The sequence below is a fragment of the Manacus candei genome, unplaced genomic scaffold (assembly GCF_025592945.1).
Source record: "Manacus candei isolate 608988 ecotype Guabito, Panama unplaced genomic scaffold, ASM2559294v1 h1tg000044l, whole genome shotgun sequence".
Lineage (NCBI taxonomy): Eukaryota > Metazoa > Chordata > Aves > Passeriformes > Pipridae > Manacus > Manacus candei.
The window spans coordinates 2,533,350-2,560,218 of record NW_026138092.1 but is presented as its reverse complement, the minus strand read 5'-3'; the positions used below and the strand labels follow the sequence as shown (position 1 = coordinate 2,560,218).

The window sequence follows — 26,869 nt, the reverse complement described above, 5'->3', positions numbered from 1 at the left end:
CTGAATCACCACCGTTATAATGCATCTGGAAGAGCTTCGTGTGGCCAAAAAACGCAAGAGGCGCAAGTTTTCTGCTAAGCGCTAATGAAATTCAAAGAACCTTTCCACTAGGAGCAATTAACAAAAATCCAAATTGCTAGAAAATCCTCAGCTAAAACACTTGGAATATTTTCAGTTGCTTTTAAAGCTAGTTACTGACTGTGTGGCAATTCAACCGATCGATACTTTCGTAAAGAAAGCAGATGTAATAAAATCCTAATTGCCCAAACTGCAAGTCTGGTCGCACAGACGCTCCTCCTGCAGAGTCCGCGGAAAAACCTCAGCGGCTTTTCCCACTTTTCCCAAGCGGTTCTCACTTTTCCCCCTTTCGTCTTGCTGACTTGGAAGTCTTCTCCCGTGATCGGATTCGCCACGACTGAAACCCCACGCGAGAGGGAGTTTTTTGTGTTCCCTTGGCAGGCGGTGCCGCGTGAGCCGAACAGGGGGACTCGCCATCCATGTGGGAATACGCTCGCTTCGCGGAACAGCTGCAGCGGCCGAGGGTGTTATTGCACTGCAGACAAGGCTGAGTGCCCTCACGCAGCACTCACTGGGTGTTCTGACGGTGGGTTTTGTGTTTTTTTGCAGATTCCCACGGCCCTGTGAAGGTGCGGTTGAGCAACAAGAGCTGGCGGATCCCAAGAGGCAGCGCTTTTCCCCCCATCGCTGCCCCACAGTCTCTCCTCCTGCCCGCTCTGGCGCTCACCTACACACAGGGTAAACCAGCAGGGACTTCCTAAACCACCAAGAAGCTGTTCCCTTTCCCGGTGTGTTAGTTTTCAGCTACAAATTACCTGCACTGGCTCTCCGTGGGGCTGAGGAGAGACACGGGGAGGAGCGAACCCATCCTCCTTTGGCAGCAGGAACGTTTTGGCAGCGGCGTTAAACCAGTCAAACTGTATTGTCTAACCACACCCTGCACCAGGATTTGCCTTGAATTCACTTAAATATTACGTTCTGCCTTCTTGCCTAAGCAGCAGTAGTGCCTAGTGATGGGAAGGTAACAAAGAGCAACTGTTAATGGTGTGATGTTTCTTTCAGATAATGGTTCGTGCCAAGGAAAGGGATATTCCATATTCCCCACCTCTGCATGCCCCCTTCTTTTCCCTGGATTTAATCCAGCCATTGTGTGTCTACAGGATAGTTCGGCTCTGTTGGCCTTGCAGAGGAAAATTAACAATAGGCAGAAAAGAAAAAAGCAGCCCATGTGTAATAAGGACTGAGATCCAGCAGGCTTAATAAGACCTCCACCCAAGAAGATTTACATTTAAACCTGGAGAAACTGCTTGCTTGGAAGCTGACTGAGGCTCTACATCCATTCTGATGTCCCCACTCGTGCAATCCTTCCCCAAAGTATCCTACAGCAGGATTAAATCTTTCCTAAGGGTAAAGGAACATGTTCCTGCCTAGCAGCACCATATTGCCTTCTCCAACACATTTTCACTTCCAGTTCATCTCCTTTGCTCCTCATACACCCTTCCCAAACTATATATTCATACTCCTGATTCTCGTGGCCACAGCTTCCTCTGTGCTACAGCATTTGCCTTGTACCAGTAACTGGTAGTTGTGTTTATTATGGGCAGCCTTGAGTATTCCTCATTTACAGGGCAATAACGAATCCTCTGGCCTCATCAGTGCTGGTAGTGGGAAAAAGAAATACCAACCACAAAACCCGAACCACAACAGAACCACCTCCTGTTCTGATCAAGGGATAATGGTGTTAGTGACAGCTTTTAGGCAAGTTATAATGAGACAAGGTGAAAAATAGTAGATCAGCCCCCTCCCAAGTCAGTACTTCCCACAAAATCAGGAGCTGAGATGCTATTTTATATCCCTCCACGTCACTGAAACCTCAGCTCACACTCATGGATGGAGAAGTGCCCAAGACTGCAAGGACCAAGGTTCCTGCTTTCAGCAGCAACATCAGTTTCTATCTATCCAAATAACACTGCTTCATTGCTTCTCCTGTACTTAGAGCAAATATGTTATTTACACCCCCCAAAGATTAACAAAGTTCACTCGTTAGAACCCAGGGCAATTGAGAAGTTGCTCCTAAGGACACCTGGGTCAGTTGTGTGGCAGCTCTGCTCTCTTCACCCCATGCCCCAGGAGCAGCACTAACAAGCTGTTCCTGCTCCTGTCCCTGGCCACAGCTCTGGAGCTACCCTGGTTCTTAAACAGGGCACACAGGACAGGGGAGATTAGAGCTGAGTTCAGCCCCAGAGGCTTATCTGGTCTGGCTCAAGGGAAGCTGGACTGGCCTAGCTGGTCGTGTGGAATCACTCCAGGGGCTGTGCAGGGAGAATTTTCCTAAAGCCAGCTCAGGGTCTGTCAGGTCAACATCCACAGCATGGCCTAAACCCAACACACCATCCTGGGCTGGATGGGAGTTGGCCAGCACAACATTCAGAAGCCTCTCTCTAATTATTTTACCATCTCAGTAATTTTAAAATTTTTGTTAAGTTGGCACGTTGGATCTTGTATTTACGTATTTTTGAAAGGAAAAAAAAAAAGCATTTGCATTCTTGTAGATAGTTACAGAAAATAAAGTTACAAAAGGAAAGGTTTCGTTGAGCCAGAAAGAAACAAAAAAAAATTAACAGAGTTTAAACCATTTTCTGCTTAGATATGCTATGCATCCTTCCACAGAATCACTTCATGTTTTGTTATAGCTCCTCTGTTTTGCTCTCAGTTCTGCCTGCTGTATTCCCTGCACAGCCCTACACTCTGAGGTTTTTTTTCCCATTCATGCTACCATATATTACAGAACAAATATGAGAAAGGCTGGATTGCCCTTAAGATTACAATCAACAAAGTGTTCTCTGTTTCACCTGAAGCAAAACGCTTAGATAAATAATTTTGGTTTGTGTCTAACCTTTAACGAAATGAAAACAATTCTGCCTGAAGACACACTCTACTGACTCACTCAGGTGTGGCTTCAGTAGCCAGTTTACATCAGAGACTACAGGCTTTTTGCCATAACTTTTATTAAAATTTACAGTATCGCCAATTTAGTGCCATGGTAACAAAATGCATGCATTTAGTATTATTTTTACTGCATGAAATACTACTTGGACAAAGACTTTACAGTAGTATGGAAGTCAGCATGTCAAAAATAATAATAAAATATTACTAAACACATAATTGAAAAAAATGCAATTGTGGCAAATTGCACATAATTGTATTTGGTCATCTGGTCTAATATCCACTAAAAATAAATCCACTCCAGCCACAAATTTAGAATGCCTGGTTTTTATGATTATTTTTTTGTTGTTGTTTCTTCTGGGTGGGACCAAGGTAGGGGGAAACAAGTTTTAGCTCTTTGTTAAAGAGAATGAATCTGCAGTCACTGAGAAAGGATAAGTACATTGGACAATTCAGGAGTCTGACAACCCACCCAGATCACTGAGAGTTGATTTTGGTTACTGGAATATGTGATATTCCATGTTGAAAAAGCAAGTTGCCAATCACAAAAGCTAAACAAATTTCAGAAGTTATTAGTTTATTTGCATTTTATGCCTGTATATTTAAAACAGCAGCAATCTAATCCAAATTGGTCCAAGAGGTTGCAGTGAAGTAATCTGATACTTATTTTTAATAATTAAATGAATTAGACTATAATCAGTACCATGTATAACCACTCCTCACATATGAGGCATTCCCATTTAAATGGCTTTTTCTAATTTCAGTAGAGGCTTCAAAGCCAGGTAGACATGAAATGCCAGCTAGATTGTAGCACATTATTGAAAAAAAATCCAGATTGGAATTTATTAAACATAAAAGCAGCACACCCTTGCTCTTCAGAATATATTCTTCTTCTTAGTTGAGTGAGGTTTTATATTTCAAAACTGAAACACTGCTATATAAGATATTTCAACAAACCGTATTTTTATTTGCTTTACTGCTGCTACTTTGAGCATGTTATTATTCCAGTGCATAACATTTGACTCCAGCTTCAAGAAAACAGCAAGAACCTGGAAGTCTCTGGAACATTTCACAATGTGAAACAGGAGTTTTGACTAAATGGGATTAGAATGGGAGCTGGAACTCCATGGGCACGGTGTTTCTTCAGCTGCCTGACTGCAGTGTTCACATCAGCACTCAGTTATCTTACTCAAGGAGTTTTACCCCTGACAGATGTTATGAACTCCTGTCCAAACACTCACTTTTATCTTTCCTTTCTCCTTTGGAAGCATCCCTTTGTTACCTGATTGGAGCACTCTTAGGTATTAGTGTTCTGCATTAATACTTTGAATTATGTATAACCTACATAAAGACGTGTCAGGTCACAGAATATCCCTGTTACTGTTTTGACTGCCTTGCATATTCCTTCAGCTTCTACAGCACAGTAAAGGGCTCCATTGTTACTCCAAACTGAACAGTATGTAGTATGTTCAATATAAACCAGAAGAACATAAATTAGCACTTTTCAAGTGAGATGTAGGTGTTTAAATAAAATAAATAAATAAATAAATATCTGGCATATTTCTGCCTAGCCTTTAGGCACATTCACCAATATCAGAAAGGTTGTTTTAAGACAAGCCTAGCTTGTGATTAGGGCCCTCTCATAGAGGATGTGAAAGACTTAAATAAAATTTCAAACCAATTGCCATCATACAGGAGTGGGTCCCAGCACTGCTGACAGTCTGAGAAGAGCAGATCCCTGTTCAGGGCTCAGATCCAGAGTGGAGGGGAGGCACTTCTCACATTTAGGTTAAAAGTGTGACCAGGAAACTTCCCATGTTCTGGAGAAGGTTTGCAGAGCAGAAGGCCACAAAGTGCCTCCATGATCTGTCTCTTTTTCACCATCTCCAGACAGAGCCCAGGCAGAGCAGGCTCTGCACTCGAGTGTGCAAAGCCAAGGTCACACAACGAGTTCAGATTACTCCTGACCCAGTTTAAGAGACAGATTATCTCCACTACACTGCTTGGTTGGAAAGCAAATTAATTACCCTCCAAACAAATGAGGTAAGAGAGAGTACACTTCCCTTGCTAAAAATTATTCAGAAGACAGCTCACTCAAAGAAGAGTTCACAGCTATAAAAAAAACCAGAGGTGAGGAGTTAAGAACAGCCTTTCACAGGCCAAGGGCAGCAATAAATGTCTTATTTCTTGCTTCTACTGGACAAAAGATTTAATTGAAAATACTGACTGAATTAAGAGTTGCCAGTTGATTAGCATTTTGGTGTGTGTGAGTGTTTTTCCTTTGATACAACTGAAAAATCTCAAAGTAATCTTTTGGTCTCAAAGAGAAAAGTGTGTGTATTGGTGGGAACAAAAATGCATTCACAGCATGTGAGCAAGGGCTGCATCTCTGATCATTTGGGTTTGGCATTTGAACAGACACCCAGGGGAAGTGGTGAGGGGGGAAAAAAAAAGCAATGTATCCCCATGGTAACCAGGACATCTTGTTTTAGCATGTACATTAAAAAAGCACACTGGACAGAACAAAATTAGTCATCCAGAAAAATATTCATTTCTGGGCAAAGCTGTGCATGAACAATGAAAATGAAAAGCTCTTGGCAGTGTCCTGTGAGATATGAGACAAAAATTGCTATTTTTCATTTTTGACAGCTGACAATTTCAGTTTTTTCTTACTCGTATGAATCAAATGCCTCCTCTCCTCTGCTCTCTTTATTCTTCTCAACAAAGTACTTTTAGATTTACTTTCTCCTGAGGTAAGTTATTTCAAAAATGTATCTAACTAAAGCTCTTAACGTGTAACACATTCTTTGTGAGCTCCAAGTGAGAAAGGAGGAACATATCTCAAAATGAAACCTTCTCAGGTTGATTTATATTATGAAAATACTTTGTAGATGGTCACTGCTTTTTTTTACCTCCCCTGCTGCTGAAGAAATGACTAGTAAGAAAAATAAGCAATTTAAGGTTCACTGGCATTGCATAAAGGCTTAAAAACTGCATAAATAACCAGTGTATTCCTACCATGACCACTTCAATTTTTTACTGACAGTTCATTTCATGATGGTATTTAAATGAGCAAGTTGAGTGTCACCTGTATCACTACCAACCCAAAAAACCTACTGGACACAGGAGTGATGTGCTGCTCACAAATGGACCTTTTTCTTGCTGACACACATTTAGAGGACAGAAAAGTTTTGTGGGAGAGTAAATAATACCAGCTTTCTATGAAAACCACGACTCTGACGTTGTAAGCCATCATTTGTAATGTTAAATGTATTATAAACATGTATTTTATCTTGTCATGTGGCAACATTCACACTGGGTTTTTTATGGAGAAACAGCCTTGTCACCTTGTTGAATGGCTTAAAGCTAGCCTGAAGCCATTCTACACTTAAGACAAATCACATTTTAAACAGATATATATATATATATGTATATAATCATCACAAAACCAAGTTACACTTTCCACTGTGAGAACAGCACTTTTAAATTTTTTTACTGCAAAAAGGCTATTTTCTAACCTGCTAGGATTTCAAAGGCTAATATAAAGCAAGTTTGTTTGCAGCCACATTAATTTCTGTGAAATGCCACTGAAAAGTGATTTGTCTTTCTTTGTGACACTTCAGAACCCCAGAAAGTCTTATTTTGCTTCCTGCTATTAATTGTCAGCTCTGGATGGCTTAAGTATAGAGAGAAGCCAGAAAAGCCATCTGTTTGGAAGAATGAAAAAGCCTAGTTGTTTTACTCATTTCCTGGGCAAAATGAAGAGCTGAAAGGTTTTCAGTGAGAAAACTGCTTAGGCTGCACTAAGCCAGATGCATATAGGGAATTCAAAGGGAATAAACACAACAGAATTTTCTTAGTTCAGTATAAAATAGTTGTATGGCATATATGAAGAAAGCACTTGCCCATTTAATCAGATGATCTGTAAGTTTTCCTGTAAATTTTCCAAATCTCAGGTTTTCTTTTCCAAATAAATTTGTGTTATGAATAACAGGATAATCTATCAATAAAAAAAAAATCAAATATTAGCACTATGATTATAAATAAATACCTATAACACTAATTCGAAGGAAAGGTTGACTTTAGTCCTTTTAGGACTAAATATATCCTTTTAGGATATATTGTGCTGGAAAAAGCCAACCAGTATGTAAGTTTTGAATCTGAGAAGGAGGATTCTTAAATAATGCATTAGCATAGCACATCAAATTACACCAGACTTCACAAGGAAAAATTCAGGCCTATTGAACTTTTGCTCCACAAATGAAAACTTCTTGATCCAAATAATGCATTATGAGTAAAAAGAACCCCTAAATAAATCAGCTTCCACTGACCCAGCTGCATCCAGTAGGTTTGCAAGTCATGGCACAGGATCCAGAGAGAGCAGCAGAATTCAAATAGCAACTGTGTGGCTGTTCCCCCCTGCACTCACATCTGGCAGGCTTGGAGTGTCTCTTACCCTACAGCAGGTTTTGTCAAATATTAGAGAATACCTTAAAACATGTTTTTGCTGCATTCAGGCAGCTCAACAGATGACAATAACAACAGTATTAAAATAAAATATGCAGAGTAATCAAAATGGTTCTGAGTTTGTCTAATATGAATTAATAAGAATAGCTTTCGCCCTTTTTCATATCTTGATACAGCTTTTTGCACAGTGTATGAGGTCTCTAACTTACCAAGGAAACTTTCAGGCCATTACTGACAGGAAGGTGACACCCACTACAGAGGGGTGACCCACTCAGTCATTTGAGTGTCATTTATCTATTAAAAAAAAAATAATTATAAAATGTAGCTACTCAGGGTCACTATTCCAACATAAAACCAAAAACCATTACTGTAGTGCCTCCAGCCACAGTTCAATTAAGAGAGTGGAGAAGTAGATTGTGTGCTTATTTATATATATATATATATATATATATGCATCCCTACACACAGGGCTAATTTAGGTGATACTTGCAGAAACAGCTTTCTGGACTCCCCAAAGGATGAATCTGCATCACAGATTTGTCTTCAGAACTTCCTGCATTTCCTAATGTCCTAGTGACAGGAAAGGAAGAGACTTGGCCTTTGAGTCAGTAAAAGTGTAACATGAGATAATTTTACAGCTACCAAGCAGGTTGGTTTTATTTGTTTTACTAAGCAGACAGACTACTTAGCTCTCACCTATGAAACATATTATAAAAACTGTCTTATTTTACTATTGAGTATTTCAGGAGTTGTTCTGCTATTCCTTTTCCCTCCCATGACCCTGTTTAGCTCCATCACACAGTATCTGAAGCACTCTCCCCAGTGTTGGGTGTTCAGATGAACAATTAGCTGTATTACTTGCAAACAAAAAAAAAATCAGAAATTTAGAGAAATCAAGCTTGGAGCTGCTAAGTCCCTGATACCTCCCATGCAGTTTTCCCCAGGAGAGAGGATTAAAGTTACCAGGCTGAACAGCAGGCTTTTAACAGCTCATATCTGGATTTCCAGACCTACAACAAGGACTCTGCTGGATTTTTCCCTTCTTGAAATGACAGTTTCCCCTGGCACCCAAACACATTGCTGTGTTTCCTCAACTGGAAACAAACGAACAAAGAATCCAAATAGTCTGCTGAAAGACTTATGGAAAAAAATAATTTCCACAGCCCCTTCCTGAGATGCATTCTTTCTTTGCTGCGAGCCACAACAGCTTTTCACAGCAAAGACATCTCCTTTACCTGTTCCCTGAATTATTGCCTTCCCTCCAGCACACACGAACCAACCATCTGGAGTTCTCCCACACTGCCTTCCTTTAAAAGGCTACTTCTATTTCTGTGACATAAAATCCCTTCTAGAGCTCTCAAGGAGCTAAAAGTGAGACAGTCACCCCTTTGGAACTGTCTCAAACACAAACACATCTATTCTTCTCTGCAAACTCAGGACTGTTTTTCATGGCAGGGTGAAGATACCTTTTTGCACGGGGACAGAAGTATTTCACAAACTCTGCTGTCCTGCTACCAATCTGGAACATCCCAGTTCAAGATGATGTTTGACTCTGCATTCCCAGACAGGCAGTGGCAAAGACTGACAAAAGTGCCAGAATATTTCTAGGTTTCTAACAGCCACCATTGCTAAACCTGAGGCAAACATCCCTGCTCATCCCAGAAAAACTGTCCACTGTTATCCAGTGATTATCACACATTGGAAGTCTGGCATCTTCAGCAATCTTTTAAGTGAGGAAACAATTCCTTTTTCAACACCCAGTCTCGTTGTTTTTCCCTAAAATAACCTCTCCTCAACCTGTATTTATCATCATATAGCATTCAAAAGGGAAGAGTACAGATGAGACCTCAACAAGCACAGCACCAAGTAGAGCAGAATAATTACCTCCTGTGCCTCACATCTGATGCTTTTGTTACTATTACCCAGAACAGGTTTTGTTTTGGTATCACTGTTTTAACTCTTAGTGTGATCTGCTTTAATACCCACTGGCACAGAACTGCTTCATTCCCTGACAAGCTGATGCCCTGAACACTCAATCGGGTTTTCTCTTGCACATTTTACAGGGCCAGTCTGTTCCACCACCCAGACCATTAATGAAAACACTGAATAAATTCATAAACTTGATCACCAGACAGTGCTTTAACCAAGAAAACACCTCCCAAGTTTCCAATTAAGAACAACACGCAGGAAAAATTCTTCTGTTGTTACTTAGCTTTAGAGAATCTTAAATCAAAGAAAACTTTAGTTAAAAGTTTTTCTAGTATAAATCCTAGTTTAGTTCAGTCATCCTATTATGACAAAAAAACAGAGGTGGGAGGTTAGAACAGCTTTCCAGAGAGCAAGATCAGAAAGTTACTGACTGTTCCTAAGTCTTACTTGCACCCCTCTGTTTTTAGCTCTGGTTCTTGTCAGGTGGGCTGAGGAAGACACTGAGATTTCCATTCAGACAGACCTGACACTCCTCACAGCACATCAACAAACACTTCAGGGAAGAGACACTTCCTCCAGGGCTGCTACAGGTGCAGTTTTTTTAACCAGCACAGCTTTAGGTGGTTTACAAAATTCCAAACCACTGTGATTTTATACTGGTTATAAAATTATACAGAAGAATGTTATGTCAGTGTTTTCTTCCTTTGGAGCCAGAACTGACAACATTGTTGGCTAAACATGAAGGGGTCAAGAAATGCAGCTGGATGGGTGTGAGAGCAGCACCACAGCATCGCTTCAAAAGTCTTTATATTTATATAACAAATGAAAAACATTTAGAAAAGCTCCCCCCACCTATTCCACAGTTCATTTTTTTTTTTATTGATCCAGTCTTGAATAATGCTGCTTATTTGGTAACAGTATCAGGCAAAACCACGAGCAAGTGCCATTCTGCATTCCAATATAATGAATTCAATAACGTTTTGCAATATATACATTTTATCCAGCTTCTGACATTAAAGGTCATCATGCCAATGAAAATTTTTAACAACACAATAAAATCCTTCAAATCGAAATGCTTATGAATGTAATTCAAGAGACCAGACAAGTTAATTTTTTGGAATTTATATCACTCATGTCCATAATAATTTTACATTTCACACTTCATGCTCTCAAATGTTACCCTAGAGAAGACTAAATCTTTTTTGCCACATATACTATTAAAGACACTAGCCAGGTTTATAGAGTTACAGAAGACTATAATAAGATGTAAAATTTAGTAGGTAATAAGTTATGACATTTGCTGACTAAAACATTATTCAGTCTACACTAATGTTTGATCCATTCAAATACAGTAAGTATTTGGATGTTATGTACTACCCATTTAATACACTTACAGTGCAAAATAAGTGACAATTTTTTTTCCTGAGCGTTTAGGAAATGAAAATCCTTTTTCTTTATCACTGATTACAGTCCATTTAAAATATACTCCTCATATACCTAGGTTTGTCAAGACTGTACAATTAAGACAGGCAAAAGTTTGTAGATATCAGAAGCCCAATCAGGAATCAGAAGGGTTACTGAACATCTCTAAAGTTTGTCCCTGTTTTTCAAGTCTAAGGATGTAACAGGATTATTTATAAATTCAGAAATTACATTTTTTTTCCCATTGAGCAAACGTTCCAAAATGTACAAACCACATGCCTTCCAAAACAGAGAAACAGCTGCTATTTAAACAAATTGCAATACATATTTCAACTTACTATTCTGTAGTTAATGTAATGCCCAGGGAGCTGTGCCTCCAACAGACATAAGAGAATAAAACTTTTAGGAATGCATTTTGGGCATTTTGTAAGGAAGCTGGATTCCTTACAAGTTCATCTTTCTGTCAATAGCTACAGACCATGAGTTTCTAATTCAATCTTCTCCTCTGTTTGCAGTATATCAGGTTCAACTGGAGGAACAGGTGGTCTGAGGATAATCTCTGGACCTCCACCATAGATTGACTGAAGAAAATTCCATGTTTCTTCAGATATTTGTCCAGAGTCTGCACCTGAAAAATTTTTAAAATTTAATTACTATTTAGAATAATTCTTTCACGATTTAAGTCCATAACAGATACAAAACCAAAAAAAGAATATGGATTCAAATTTAAAACTGTAAGCTGCATTTGTGCTTTATCTTGCACCAACTGCCAAACCCAATTATCTATTTTGTGTTAATTTTATCATTCTTGATTCTTATAACTACCTGCTCTAAATTATACATACTTGCATAAAACACAAGTTCTATAATAAACATCTTTTCTAATTCCTATCAGTGAAGCTGACAACTGGTAGCTCTTGGTCCTCAGGAAACAACAATTCTTCTTCTTATAGGGATATGCAGTCCCATCAATTACACAGCACAGTTCAAGGACTCAAGATTCTTGTTTCATCAGGGAAATTAATATTCATAGTAAAGAATAAAAGTAGGAGAACCACAGTGAAATTCTCCAAACCCCAGAGAGAAAGCATTATTATCAGGACAGTAACAGCCCCAGGAATGCTCCTTGTGTGATGGGTCAGTCCCATTTCTTCTTATTCACTGTTTAAGAGTCTTTGTTTATGATTCCATTCCTCTGAGGAATCCTAGAGGTCCATCTCAAGTCAGCATCCAACAAGCATTTCTGGTTTTCTGCAGTTTTTCACAGTGGCAAAGGACAAGAGAGCAGCAGCTCATCTCCCCTCCAGGTGTTAACACAGTGATCCTGTCTGACCCAGTGGGAGTGATTTCCTCACACTAACCCAGGCAGAGGTCAAAGTGCTCTTCTACCAGGTGGAACAACCTCTTCCTTAAGCAAAAACTTCAGCATCCTCATGGTAAAGGGAAGGAGGGAGAGAAAGAGAGGGAGGAGAGAGAGAAGCCATAACAAAGGGACTTCTCCTCCTACCTCCTGTACTTCTCTGTCCTCACCACCTGCTCCAGTGGTGCCTACTACTGTACTTTGCCCATTAAAAGTTCCCAAAGAGGACAGGTACAAAGAGCTGCACATTTGTTTACCTGCACTAACTCAACCTTGCAAAGCTTCATCTGCAAGAAGTGTTGAGAAAACCCCCATCAAGCCAAGTGTTCCAAAGCCAAAGCACACTCCCCATTCCCATGTTACTCTGCACCTCCCACACTCTCTCATCAGCACTTGGATTAACCTGTTAGAGGTACTAATTCTTTATTTCAAGAATAAGATGGTCCCCACAAAATGGGCACAACATAAATTCACTAAAAATTGCCATTTTACGGCACCAATAAAAAAAATACATTTCCAAATTTCAGCAAATACACAAGGAGCCCAAAGCTGCAGCAATGTTGGACACCTACCTTGTTTTAGCACAGCATTCCCACATTTTGTCACTGCAATCTTAGCATTATCAATGGGACCTGGAGGATCTAGTGTGACAGAAGAAATATTAAAATTGGGAGAGCTGAAAACAAACAGCAGGTTGGAGGTTCTGTTTCCAAATGGAAGAAGAAACAGCTCATTTGTTTACTGCTTGTTCTTGTACTGCTTAACAGTATGTTCTAAGTTGTTAAAAACTAATCAGATTTTTAATTAGGAGCAAGTTTTTCAAAGCATTCATGACTGCAGTAAGTCTTCAAGCAACATAAACCACAAATTAATCCTAATTCTTACCCCTAGCAAAGTTGTCCTAAAGCAGACTCAGACAAGGCTGTAGGACATTTTATCAGTGTTTCCATTTTAAAACTTTAAAGGCATCTAAAGTGAGCTAAAGTGACATTATCACAGTGTAACTGAGCTATCTATGAGTTTAGGCTGTGACACGAGGTCACCTTTCCTCCAGAAATTATCTGTCAGTTTGCACAGCAAAATCCACCCCCTCGTACTTAGGTACAATTTTCCTGCTGCAGCAAACAATGAACATTCTTTCCACAACTACCCCATTATCCCCCTGCTGTGAATTATTTCTCTGTACTTTGGTTCCTGGGTGTATCTGTAACCTGTAAAACCCGTGTCTTACATGTTTCAGAGCTTTCACTGCCTTCTCTGTCTGTCCTTCTACCAAAGCAGGAACAACTTACTTCAAGAAACAACTCCAAGACAGCAAAACCCCAAACATCACCTGTGTTCTGGAATGGAGCACAACTTACCACTGTCTTTACCCTTCACAAATGCTTCCCATTCTCTGAACCAGTGCATACTGATGCAGTAAAATGTTGATGGAGATTCTTCTTCTTGGAATGCTCTATTAAGCTAAAAGGAAAAAAAAATGCTGTTTTCTGTCTTTTTTTCCTTTAAACTACTGAATTCTGTAATTATTAACAGGATAACATTACACTGCTGTAGAACATTTTAAAATAAAATAGCGTTTTGAAAGAGTTTCTCCATGATTTTATGGAAGGTTCTTTGTGTGATGAACTGTATCTTCATCTAGGTTTGTTCTTCCCCTAATGTTTTGAGCAGGTGACAGAGCAATTCCAAGCAAGGAATGGTGATCTAATGCATTGGGGCTTTTCATGACTTACAGATCTTTTTACAATGTTATTCAGAAATGAGCAAAAAGTCACTTAAACCTTTAAACCCATGATCTTTTTAGCTCTGTAGTAATACAGCTACACCTCCCCTTTGAAGTCATGAACCTAAAGCATCAACACAACTTCTTAAGGTTTCAGATGGAGCAAGTTTTGCAATCATCCCCTAAAGCAATCTCTGGAGAGGACATTAGAATTTTCTGTGTACTAACCAGTAACAACACTTGCACACCAGTGCACACAAAACCACTGTTTATACTGGAAGGACACTGACTGCTAAAGCAAATGAGGTTGACTCAATGTGGTTAATAATAATTACTGACCAGTGGTAACCCAGAGGGAAGACAAATCAATTATTAAAAATTTCAAACAGCAGTTAAAACATGGGAAAGCTATGACACCATCTGTGAAGTGTGATTAAGGGACAAACAGGACTGAAAGAACAGACTCAATTCAATTTTTCTTCCCCTCATGAATTCAGATAACAGAAATGGGACTCCAATACCTCTGCATTTATTTTCACTGAAAACTTCAGAGCACACTTTTGGTTTAAGAATAAATCCCTACCACTGGTTATTTTACCACTCAGACTCAAGCACATAATCATCTAACTCATGGAAAATACAGTAGCTCCTTGATAGTAATTTTACAGATCCATATTTACTTCACACTGAACTACTTAGGTTTATGTGCCCAATGGCTTTTTTAAAATTAGAACTAAAGGTTATGATTACATTTGTGTTGGCACAGTATTATTGCACTTAAGCCTTATCAGATTGCACAGAACAGACCACTGGCAGTGTATAAAGAACAACTGCTCACGTGGTTGCACTGTTTCCACACTGTAAAAAAGCAATTTAAGAAACACATTAGAAGTGGATTTCCATATAAACAGTTATCTGGGATATCACAAGAACATTACTGCTGCCATTAGGAAAGAAAGGATTGTGTACAGGTATACAGATATTTAATAAAGCCCATTTGTTATGGGAATCTCCTGTGCAGTTCTGGTAATGCCCTGGGTCAAGTCATCAATGCTGGGTGATGTCAAAGAGCAGAATGGAGAAGTGTTTACTTTTTTACCCGAATAAACATTTCCAATTCATTTTTCCTCCTTTTTTCAATTCTTTCAGACTCTATTTGGCAGGTATGACAAACATACAGATGGTTAACAGCTGGGCCTCCTCCATATCTGCAGTAAAAGTAAAAAAACCAACATTAATCCTGTGAAAAATACCATGTTCAGCCATAACAAGTCATACCTCTTCTATACCTAACAGATTACTCTCAAGATCTGGAGCACCCCACAATCTCTGGGACTTTTCTATCACATGACTTAGTTTGACATCTTCTTAGAGATATTCACAGACAAGGGAGATCAACGAGAAGTTCAAAAACATTTTCCTTCAGAAACAACAAATACTTTTGCATGCAGAAAATGAATAATGGGAGAAAAATTCACTATATACAGGAAAAGTGGAAATAAGCTGCAAATAGCATTGGTTTTATTTAAAATTTTAAAATATCAATACAAAATTTAAAAAATCGACCCTTTAGATGTAGTGTTTAGGTAGCAGGAAATTAACAGCTAAAAATATTTAATGCAAGGTCAACATAGAGTCCTTTAGGTCATCAGCAAAGCTCTTCTGCAGCTTTTTGTCACTCTAAAAGGAGCCATAGCTTGTAAGAATTCCCTCTTTATAAGCAAGCACTTAAACCTGCCCAACATTAAAAAGCATGGAGTACTTGTCCAGAACACTCAGATATAAGTTATTTGGAAGCAGCACTGGCAGCTGAGGCCATGGGTTCAAAGCCAACAGAAAAGAAAAGCTGTCTCCAGCCAAGAAGAGAACAGGAAGCTGCTACAGAGAGCTCTTTCAAAACACCTCTTGCAAAGGGGACTTTTGCTGACCTACTTTGGTTATTTTGTACATACCATACGTGTTTATTGGTTTAATATTGAAGTGCTGCCCCAATAACACACCACTCTGTGGAGCCTTTTAGCACTGCTTTGCACAAGAAAATTAAATAAATTGGCTGTTTGCAAGCCCTTCACTCAGCTTTGTGCCTGGAGTGTTTTTTCTTTCCTCAGCCACTAATTCTGAGGTCTGATGTTGCTGCTTGGAACATTTATTTGCTCTCAAACCGCAGTACTGGAGTTTTTTTCCAATTATGGTTCCAAAGTTACCTGCTATACAGATTATCCCATATATTTTGAGGTAGCATTACAACCAGGTCCTCTATGAAGTTGGCTTTGTGTGGAGGAACACCTGCAGAAGGAACAAAAACAAGCAAGAAAATCAAACAATCAAAAAGACCTGTGGATTTTTCGTGGGGGTGAGGAGACTGTTAGAAATCCCCAAAGAAATAAAAAATAGAAGCTTTCAATGAATTCAGAGAAATCACAAGTTTTATCCCAGCATAATCTATTACTGTATTTACAAAGACCGCTCTTAAATTTTAGTCTTTTATGAAGCTGAAAAGTTCATAAAAAGCAGGAGCAAACTACATGAATGGTAAAAATTAAAGAGCCAGAATGCATTTTAGACACTGATTTCAAAAAGCTTAGGGTATACAGTTCAAATGTTAGTTATTAAATATTTTGTTTATGCATGTAAACACATCAACAAAATGTCTATTCAAAATTCAAGTATTTTGCTTGGTGTAATTAATTTTTATTAACATTTAGCACAAAATAAAATGTTTATGCTCCTATACCCAATATACAGCATTACTACTCAATTTTCACACTGCTATGCACTGGATACTCTGCATCAGACCAATTTCTTATTACACAGCTTTCAAACCTTCTTGTTGCTTCTAGCACAGAGCTGAGAAAAATATTTAAATTGGTAGCTGAAAGCATTGAGGAGGATGATGTAGTGACAGGATTTTTAAAAATGGGAAAACACTCGTTTAGGAGGCAAGCAGATAAGCCAAGCTGATCCTCTTCAAGAATGAAGGAAGTTTAAAAACAGAATCAAACATGCAGAGAAAAGAAAAAAAAATAGGATAACTTCATACAGTATAATTTCCAATTAGTCAGCTACTAACATAAGACAAATAATTTACTTAGAAGTTATAATTTACCTAAGAAGTTATAATATGAACTTACCATAGTCAAATTCCTTTCACTAAAAGAAGTGTACACCCTGTTTATAGCCAAAGCTGACAAATTGTTTTTTAATGATTCTCATTGACAGACTCACCTCCATGCATACAGAGAAAGTCATTATTTGAAATTGGTCCTGGCTCTGCAAAAGTCTTGAATTTGTTTAACCACTGCCTGGAAACGTAGAACTGCAGCAGGCTCGGCTCCATCATGTTCAGCAGGCTCGATATCCTCCGTCTCTCCCTCTGTGCTTCTTCACTGCTCTTCCTGTCACCAACACACAAATCATTAAATAGATACATCTCCTTGGGTACAGTGCAGGTAACTTAGTTTTGAAAAGAAAACTCTGCCTTCAAGTAAATTACCTTGAAAATCCTTTGAAGTTTACGCAGCCCAAGAGCACAGGAGAAGGGCTGTGCCCATCTGCCCATTTCCTCCACGCTGCTTTTGAGATAAAGCTCTGCTAGCTGCACTCCTTGGGCAGATGTTCCTCACTTACCTTCAGAGGTTAAGGTTAAACAGGAATTAGACCAGCTGATTCCCCTACTTTTCCTGTGTCCCCCTGCTTTTCTCATTGAAACTGTTGCTGCTGTACAAGTGGAAGTAACTCTGCCCTCCTGTTTTAGACTGTAGAGAATCTCTCTTCTCCAAAAGCAGGTCTGAACCTTTCGTTCCATCCTCCAAAACTCTGAACTCAAACTTGACTCAGCATCACAAAAAAACTGAGCCACCTCAGTTAATTTATGGTGTGAAAGTTGAGTCCAATACTAAACAGAAAAGCTTCAGGTAAAAATATGCCTCTAGTGACAAGGCTATTTACAGTACAGCAAAACAAGATTAAAACAGTAGGAAAAAAACAAATGCTGTGATCAAAAGGTGTGTTTAATACTGTGTATTTCGTTACTCTTTAGTTTCTATTCTGTTAGCAATAAATTTTAATATTAATCCTCATGTTGAGTCTCTTTTGCCTGTCGTGAAACCTCTCTCATCTTTTAGCAATTTTGTGTGAGTTTTAAAAGTTGGGCCACAGTAAACCCATGACACCATTTAAAATACATTACCTGCTCAAAGTCAAATCAAATTTATTTAACAAAACTCTTAAAAGTTTGATAGTGAAATCCCTTAAACTGAAGATGATGATAATAACATGACTTCTCACCTTTCAATTTTCAAGAACAAGACTAGTTTATAAATTCCCTGAAATTAAATTACAGCACAGGAAAACCTCTGTTGTTCCACATCCCAATCTGATAAAGACTTTGCATGATTCCATCCAGAGCTCCAACAGTTAAAAACCTTCCATGGGGAAAACCTCCCCTTGAGCAGAATTCCCTTCCTCTAACGGAACACAAGGTAACTGGTGGCAAGTTCTAATTGTTGCTTGAAGTTCTCTTTCCATTTCTCTCATTGTGCTTTTTTTGTGCAGGTTTAATTTTCATTTTAAATTCCCTTAATCCTAAGGATTAAGTTTCTCTCCAGCATGGGCTTTTCTGGTTGGTCAAATTGTTCCATAATAATTCTTGTGGGGCAGCTGATTCCTGAAAGCTGCCTCTCTGCTTAAAAAGTTAGTTACATACCTGACTTAGAGAGGTATGATCATACTTTAAAGTTCTTACCTGTAGAAGAGAACATAGGCTTCTGCATTTTGCACTGTGGATTCTGATACTTCTGTGACACTCTGGTCATCAAATTCATACCACAGGTTATTTAAATTGTTGCGACAGTAAGCTATGTAATGGCCACCTAGAGTGGTAGAAGCAAGAGTTATTAAAAAGGGTCTAGAGTTGCCCATTTTACCCTGCAATACATGGAAAGAAAGTAAGTCCTAAAAAAAAACCAACCAAAAATTCAAGTTTCAAATAGGAGAAACACAGAATCATTAGCAGACACAACTTGGATATCAACTTCTTTCAAACTCATCATCAGCTTTTTTGTCTGTATTTCTATCAGTTTGAACACCACTGCTTTCAGCATGTTCTTGAACTCTTCAAGCAGTTTGTTGTCTAATGCAGTCCTGAACCATGATATTCAGAGTAAGACTGCCTGAACAATTTACCCAAATCAGTTCCCACAATGAACTCTTTGCAAATCTTTGTGTGCTTTTTATTATAAAGTAGCATAGATGTGGAACAGCTACATGATATAACCACCATTATTAACTGTGTTTTGAAGATTATTTATCATATATTTTAAATTATTACTATTTTTAAATACATATTTAGCTGCCAGTAGGTAAATAATCAAGTATGTGCTAAACTGATTATGTGAAGCACCATTTAGCAAGCACCCAGAAAAAGAAAGAAAAAAAATTCATCCAAACAATGGATACCTCAAGTTTGAGAAATATGAGGGGGTAACTTGTACAATAATCTATGAAGTTACTGGTTTAAAACATCGCTTTCTCCTGTTTTCCAAAGCTTATAAATATTAAAAGCATCTCGGCAGACATGACCTTGACATGCAGCAATAATATGTTTATTCAGCTACTTGTATCACTACCCACATATAGCAGTTCCTGCCTGTTTTGGGGTTAAATGGCAGCGATCATCCACCTTTTTAAAAAATTACTGACCTCTCTGTGATGCTTTGTAAACCCTTTCCAAAAACGTAATGCATATAAGTGTAAGTAAGGCACATTATCTATTTACCCTCCAGGATATGGAACCACCCTTAAAGGGAAGTGCTGATGTGAGTTTTAACTGCAAAGACAAATCAATGGAGCTCATACTCACTGCTGGCAGTTCCATGGTGGCAGATGACAGACAGGAGATCGTAAGTCACGATTTGAGCTGGACTGTCCTTCGCAAGGAAAGGCTGAAGATCGAGGCCTTCCAAGGGGAAGGACACGTGGGTCCCAATTTTTGTGGAAAACATAAGTTCATGTCTAAATCTTTTGAGGTGAATGCACAATATCTGTAAGAAGGATTGACAGATTCAGTCAAGAACTACACACGGTATTTGATATTAAATAACTGAACTGTGCATGCCATCTTTTCCTTTTATTATCCCAAGAATACTTTTCCCAGTGACCTGAAGCAACACGAGCTCTGGTGTTCCACAGATTATTTTTGTTGGTAATCAGTTGTGTCTACTAACACTGATCATAGAATCATAGAATCAACCAGGTTGGAAAAGCCCTCTGAGATCATCAAGTCCAGCCCTTGCTGGACCAACCTCGCTGTGGTTCCCAGCCCATGGCACTGATGCCACATCCAGTCTGTCCTTAAACACCTCCAAGGATAGAGAATCCACCACTTCCCTGGGCAGCCCATTCCAATGGCTGAGCACTCTCTGTAAAAAATTTCTTCCTGATATCCAACCTAAACCTCCCCTGGCACAGCTTTAGCCTGAGCCCTCTTGTCCTACTGCTGGTTCCTGGGAAAAGAGCCCGACTCCCACCCGACTCCCCCCTCCTGGCAGGGAGTTGCAGAGAGTGAGGAGGTCTCCCCTGAGCCTCCTCTTCTCCAGGCTGAGCCCCCCCAGCTCCCTCAGCCTCTCCTCACAGCACTTGTGCTCCAGTCCCTTCCCCAGCCTTGTTGCTCTTCTCTGGACCTGCTCCAGCCCCTCCATGTCCTTCCTGAGCTGAGGGCCCAGAACTGGACACAGCACTCCAGGGGTGGCCTCACCAGTGCTGAGTCCAGGGGAAGAATCACTTCCCTGCTCCTGCTGCCACACTGTTCCTGAGCCAGGCCAGGATCCATTGGCCTTCTTGGCCACCTGGGCACACTCTGGCTCCTGTTCAGCTTCCTGTCAATCTGATGCAGCAGTGAACAACATACCTTTTCTCCTCCTCAGTGCACATATTGCACAATCCTGTCATGAGGGACATTGATTCTTCCTGATTATTGCAGCCATCAACTCATACTTTGAAGTCTAAGACTGGATTACTTTTAAAACGTAAAGTGTTACTTCTAGAAAAGACTTCCAGTCTGGCTGTGGTGTTTAATTCTATGACCTACAGTATAAACAGTAGTATATATAATAATATAAATATAAATGTTGTTACTGTCTGAAAGCTGACAGTAACAACGTAGGAAAATCCCATTCCTATAACTCTACTTGTCATTTACAAGATTCATTTACTTACAGGGTGAATAATCAAATGTTGCTCACATTCTTAAACAAATGCCAATATGAAGATAGGCTTTCATCAGCATTATAAACACAATTTACTGCACACAACTCATTAGTTTTAGCACATTCCTAATCATGCAGCAAAACTGCTTTTAAGTGCATATTGTAACTGTACCTCGGGAAATTTTTGCACTTTGCAGAATTTCACTCCATTTCTTAACCTAAGCAAAGGAAACAAAACAAAACAACCAACACTTAGTTCTGAAAACTTTTTAGTTTACTGTGCTAGATCAGGAAAAGTCTAAGCTGAATGTTACATCAGTAAACCCAAAATATTTCTGGAACACAGACTAGACATGGAGTAGCCAAGATGATACAAACAATGAGGCTTTAGAAGACAAGACAATCTGTACTGCTGAAAAATTCAAAGCAGCAAACACAGATAATCAAGTCCCAAGTAGCTAACAGTTTCTCTTTGCATAAAGGAAGGAATTTTTAAGTTCCATGAGAGCTGATTATTCAGCAAAAGAGAAAAAAAACGTACTAAGTTTATTTTTAGGAAATTATCTACAGCAGATACAAGAAGGAATAACACTCCTGTACCACAGAGGGCTTCAAGAAGTCTTCAGACCACTTCTGTTTCTTGGTTCTTTTGTATTTAAAGACATAGTTTGTTTACTTACTTTTAACACACCTTAGTGACTTACTGCATATCAGTGAAAACCTGCTAATATTAGAGAGGGCTAAAAGCTTTTATTTTATCAATTAAAACAAACTCAGATCTAAAATTGTACGGACATGAAAAAGAATTAAGCACATTTGGTTTGCAATGTGGGACAGTAAGTCAGTGCTTCCTGACCCCTGCACCTCAGTAATATCAAATTTTTGACAGCCAGAACACAGGGTAATATCAAAAGATGAACAGTACTGTGACATAGCCAACAGAAATAAATGCCTCTGGACTAACAGAAACATCAAAGACCTCAATGTTAAAACAAAGGTAAAAGCCAACCTACTTTTTACACCTTCCACAGCTGTACATGTTATCACCTGCAAATATCAGGGAGAAGAAATTCAGCCATTATTCTCTAAATCCAAACAGTTATCCTTCAAGTGCATACACTTAAAAATTTCAAAGGAATTTATCTTTAGGTTGCATTCAATATTTAACAGTTGGAAGAGAGTTGACATAGCAACTACAAAGAAAGCTTCTTAGGTTTTATGTTTTCAACTAGGAAGCAGTACAGCATAATCTAAAGAGATGATGCTGTGTAATTTAGAAGGGAAATAATTTATTACGTCTAAATTAAGCTTATGAGAATGAATATTAATATAGTGGGGTTTGAAATTTTTATGAACCTTCAGTTTATACAGTTTCACTAAACTAAATTCAGATTTACTTGACATTTCTAAAGCAGCTTTCATGGGCATCTCTTATCTCAAATATTCAAATGAGTGAGAAGCTTACCTTTTTGAAAGGAATGATCCCAAAAGAACAAGGAATGACTGTGTAACAGTCTAACAGGTGGCCTCTGCTTAATTGAATCAAGCTAAGAAGATATTAATCATCTTATTGGGATAGGAGGGGGGAAAAAAAAACCCAGAAGAAACGTGTTCATGGAATGAACCTCTTACCCTTGAGCTCATCTCTGGCGAAAAAGGCAGCAAGACAATCTTGTAAGGTTACAACTGGACCCCAAAACCAGCTAGGAACACATGAGACAACAAACCTGAAACATCATTGACAGAAAAGAAAGAAAACCAACAAATGCTCTGCCAGAAGAGCAGAAACTAGAATTTCAAAACAGATAGATAAAGGAAACAAGGTAAATATGATTTACCTTTTGAAATATTCCATAAAAAAGGCTATCCATCCCTGAGGGGCATAGGCTTCTCCACAGGACCCTGTCTTGACTAGAGATGTCTGATGACTTGCAGAATGGAGTTTAGCAAGATCTTCCTTACCTGGAATAGGCAAGGACAGATCCTGAAAGGTCTCCAGAGTTACAGACAGCTAAAAAAGAAAACAAATGAAACACAACAGAGTTAAGCTTGAAGAGAAACAGCAATTAAATTCAATTCTGTAAAGTTCACCAGTAGCTACCTAAGTCACTGTATAACTGAAAATTCCATGGGGTAGCAAATAAATTATAAATAAGGAGATTAATAAGAATTCATTTTCTAAAGAAGAGGAAGCAAAAAATAACATTTTAGAATGAACCTGCACATTGTTCTCACTGAAATATTAAGTCATCATTATTTATCTTCCTACCAGTCATACAAAGCACCATGATTTTTGCCTCAGGTTCCTGTTATACAAGCTTCAGAAAGCTTCAGTGCATTGTTTCCACACTATTTTACTTTGGCATTACCTTGACCTGATGTAACTGGGCTCACTGTGGCAGACCCAGCTGTGCTGTATTTCTGCTCCTGGGCTGCATTCACTGATCACATAATCCCAGAGGAGGACACCAAGCAAACTTTAGAAATTCTGATCTGTTTTTTTGAACTTGCTCATCAGATTATCGTGAGGTCTCACTATCTTAGATCTCAAACAAGAGAAGCAGTAAAGGCATGCAACTCTATCAGGGTTAGGTTTAAACCTTACGCTGAGAAAGTTGTCCCCAAGGTAAGGATTTGGATATACAATTGCTTTGGAACTGAAGTGGTCCACTAGACCTATTTAGATAACTGACTTCTTTTAAATAACCACATGTGCTGTTCCAAGTAATTCTCTGAGCAAATAGTACAGAAAAAAAAAAAATCAACTTTTCCTATGTTGCACCACATCTTGCAGTAGAGGACAAGTTCAGGAAGCAACTAATGACTCATATCACCTGTAAAAGTGTCTTGGATTTTTTGGAAGACATGAATTTTGTTAGCCTCAATCTACCTGATAAGACTGTTCCAGCAGTATGATTAGACTCCTGTCTTATCTTTTGTTTGTGACAAGAGGTACCTGAGAACTTATGACAGTAGCAGATATTGAGGATATTGGGATATTGAGAATATTATTAAAAACTAATTATACCTAAGTGAAGTTGAAGAGCAAGCCTCTTTCTCCATCCTTGCTATGAGCCAATTCTCAAAATGTTATTTTTCAGCTCTGAGTAAATATCCAGCTCAATGAATACAAGCTATTCTAAGCACTAAGTGCTGGTAGCAGCTACTACTACAATCTGAGTAAACAAGCATGAAACCACCTAATGTTCTGAGGGATCTGCCACAAAAGAATATAAAGTCACCAGAGAAGGACTGCATTCATGAAGTGGTAAGTATTTGCATTGAAGGGAAAAAAAATATATTGAAAGCTGGAACTTTCTCTGCTTACTCACCCGATCACAAGTCAAGCACTGGACTGAGCTTATTATAGTGCCATCAAATATATCAGAGATAACACTCCTGTACTTCTTGCGCTTCTTCCTTTTGGGGGATGACACCGCTGAAACTAGAAAGTGACAAAAATAAAATGCTGAAGGAAATCAAAGCACAGCAGACTCGGATTTCCTCGTATCATTTCTGATAGACTTGCTTTAGTTTGTCTAAAACCCTCCTGTAATGGTGAAGCCAAAACTGGAGACAGTAGTACAGATGCAGTGTCAAAACTGCTGAACAAATGAACCTCAAAACAACAGGATGTCAGTGATTTAAGTCCATTAAACCACTGCCATTCAACACCAAATTAAAGCATTAAAAGGATAACATGAACATGTTCAGAACTTATCCTGGACAGCCTGGTGAATGAAAGAGGATCACAATATTCAAGTTGCATGAGTTTTTGGTTTGGGTTTGGTGCAATGCCAAATGCAAAAGAATTGCAAATTCCGAAAGATGAGCTTTTCTTGAAGTAATCTACTGTTAGACAAATAAGGGAAAAAAAAATAATATATTGTTCCTTGTACCCCAAAGCAGCACTGGCTGGTATCTAAAGGCAGTAAAAGTCTAAATATTCTAGCTGCTGATAAACACACTGTCCTGTGGGGAGTGCCAGAAGAAATAGTCTGCACTGCAGGGATATTATCAACCACAGAACAGCCAGCATGTACAGCTGCACACAGCTCCTTAAACCTCAACACACTGAAATGCTGATTTACTGAACTGCTGCTGCAGAACCAACTGCTTGTTCTCTGAAAGGCATTACCTTTCTGGGGGTACTGCCTTCTTACATGTTTCTCCTCTGTCCAAACCAGTGCAATTGAGAAAATTGTCTAAAAATGTTATTCCATCCTCCCAAAACAGAGGTAAATAGGATTCATGCTTCAAGAGAATCAGAACATTACAGAAATACAGGGAGTGATCTTATATGTCCAGCTTACATAATGCTCTCTTCTCTCTCCCCACTAGAAATAGGGCATAGAAAACCCCTGCATTGTTACACAAGACCTAAGAAACACGATGGAAACTGTAACACAGAATAATTCAGCTCCAGGTGGGAGAAAATAAAGGGCCTGTACCTTTTTTGTGGACTGGTGCCAGCGAAGAGCACGATGAGAACGATTTTGGAGGACTGTTTGACAAGCGTGTATTCATCCCTTCGACTGATGATGGGCTTTGGGCTGCAGACATGTCATTCATGTGGACATCATTGATGTATTCTGCAATTAATATTTCCATTATTGCATAAATTCTACCAGAAAAATGACTGCAGAATGAACAGACACAATGATCATGTAACTAATTAAACCAGAGTGTCAGGTCACTGGATATTTAGGAGCATAGCACCATTTCAGTTCCTCTTAAGTCAAGAACAAAAACAAAAAAACCCATTCTTCTGGACTATCTGTCCAGTACAAATTGTTGGCTTTTCAAGGGAATTAAAAATCGAATTCACAACACCTGAACTGAAAAAATTAACTAAGAAGGTACATTGTTTACAATAACATCACCTCCCCTATTTGAACTATACCTCTAATATATTCTCTAACTCACTTCCACTTACACAGATATCCTGGCTAAGAATTGGACTACTTCAATGGCACATTAGCTATGCATTACCTGAGAATCTGCTGTGGATCTGCACTTTGACAGTTCCTTGGTTATTTAAGAATTCAGTGGTCTCTGAAGCAGTGTTTGAGTCTTTTTCCAAGTCTTCCATAGAATTTGCTCTTTTAAGCTTGTTGCTGGATATTTTTTCTTTCTGCCAGTCTTTGGATGTGACTGAGTTGTTATCATCATCCTGAATTAACATGGTTGTTTCTGCAGGATCCTCTAACACAGGTTTGAAAATGGTGTCGTTTTCTGTTTTCTCACAGTTTCCACAGGATTCACAGGGCTGGAAGCTCAGGTCTGACTGGCTCTTGTCTTCTTCCATACTCTCTTCAACACTCATAGGCTGGGCATCTTCCAGTTCCACAACTGGCTCTTTAAGTTCCTCATGAAGCAAATCCATCAGGCAACGCAAAAATTCCTGTGCATCCTGCAATTTGAAACAAGTTTTACCACCTTACTGCATTTTACTTGGAAGATATTAAAGTAACTATCAGGAAAAGAAACACATAACTAAAATGAACTAAATACATAACTAAACTACAGGTGGCTGTTAAAGAAGTAAAACATAAATTCCTCTGTCTTGTGTCTAATGTCGAAAACAAATTTCATTTCCAGACCACTCATGTTTCCTGCATCCATTTCTTGCATGTTACAAGTAATCTCATCATACAAGTTTCACTCCAAAACATTTCAATCCAGCAAAAATACCACCACAGCTCCCTGGAATGATCAACATAACTCCAGCAACTACCAAGAGTCTGGTCAGACTCCAGCTTTGCTCGCAATAGAACATTTTAAAGAGCATTTTTT

At 38.9% G+C, this 26,869-nt stretch overlaps 1 protein-coding gene across 4 annotated transcripts in view; it reads right to left on the bottom strand.

Moving 5' to 3' along the window:
- Positions 1-10,150: 10,150 nt before the first annotated feature.
- Positions 10,151-26,869, bottom strand: part of USP33 (ubiquitin specific peptidase 33) — a 33,196-nt gene continuing 16,477 nt past the window's right edge. For 2 of the 4 annotated variants that reach the window (XM_051796021.1, XM_051796022.1), the window contains exons 10-24: positions 26,066-26,486; positions 25,525-25,665; positions 24,406-24,518; positions 22,913-23,084; positions 22,706-22,810; positions 22,087-22,120; positions 21,246-21,291; positions 19,729-19,909; positions 18,613-18,739; positions 17,094-17,263; positions 16,073-16,154; positions 14,968-15,076; positions 13,504-13,606; positions 12,715-12,783; positions 10,151-11,410 (exon numbers count right to left, since the gene is read on the bottom strand). In XM_051796021.1, coding sequence (XP_051651981.1) covers positions 11,253-11,410; positions 12,715-12,783; positions 13,504-13,606; positions 14,968-15,076; positions 16,073-16,154; positions 17,094-17,263; positions 18,613-18,739; positions 19,729-19,909; positions 21,246-21,291; positions 22,087-22,120; positions 22,706-22,810; positions 22,913-23,084; positions 24,406-24,518; positions 25,525-25,665; positions 26,066-26,486 — 2,031 coding nt within the window. In that variant the 3' untranslated portion in view covers positions 10,151-11,252. Of the gene's footprint in view, positions 11,411-12,714; positions 12,784-13,503; positions 13,607-14,967; positions 15,077-16,072; positions 16,155-17,093; positions 17,264-18,612; positions 18,740-19,728; positions 19,910-21,245; positions 21,292-22,086; positions 22,121-22,705; positions 22,811-22,911; positions 23,085-24,405; positions 24,519-25,524; positions 25,666-26,065; positions 26,487-26,869 lie in introns of all 4 variants that reach the window. The other 2 variants (XM_051796023.1, XM_051796024.1) reach the window with 2 other exon arrangements.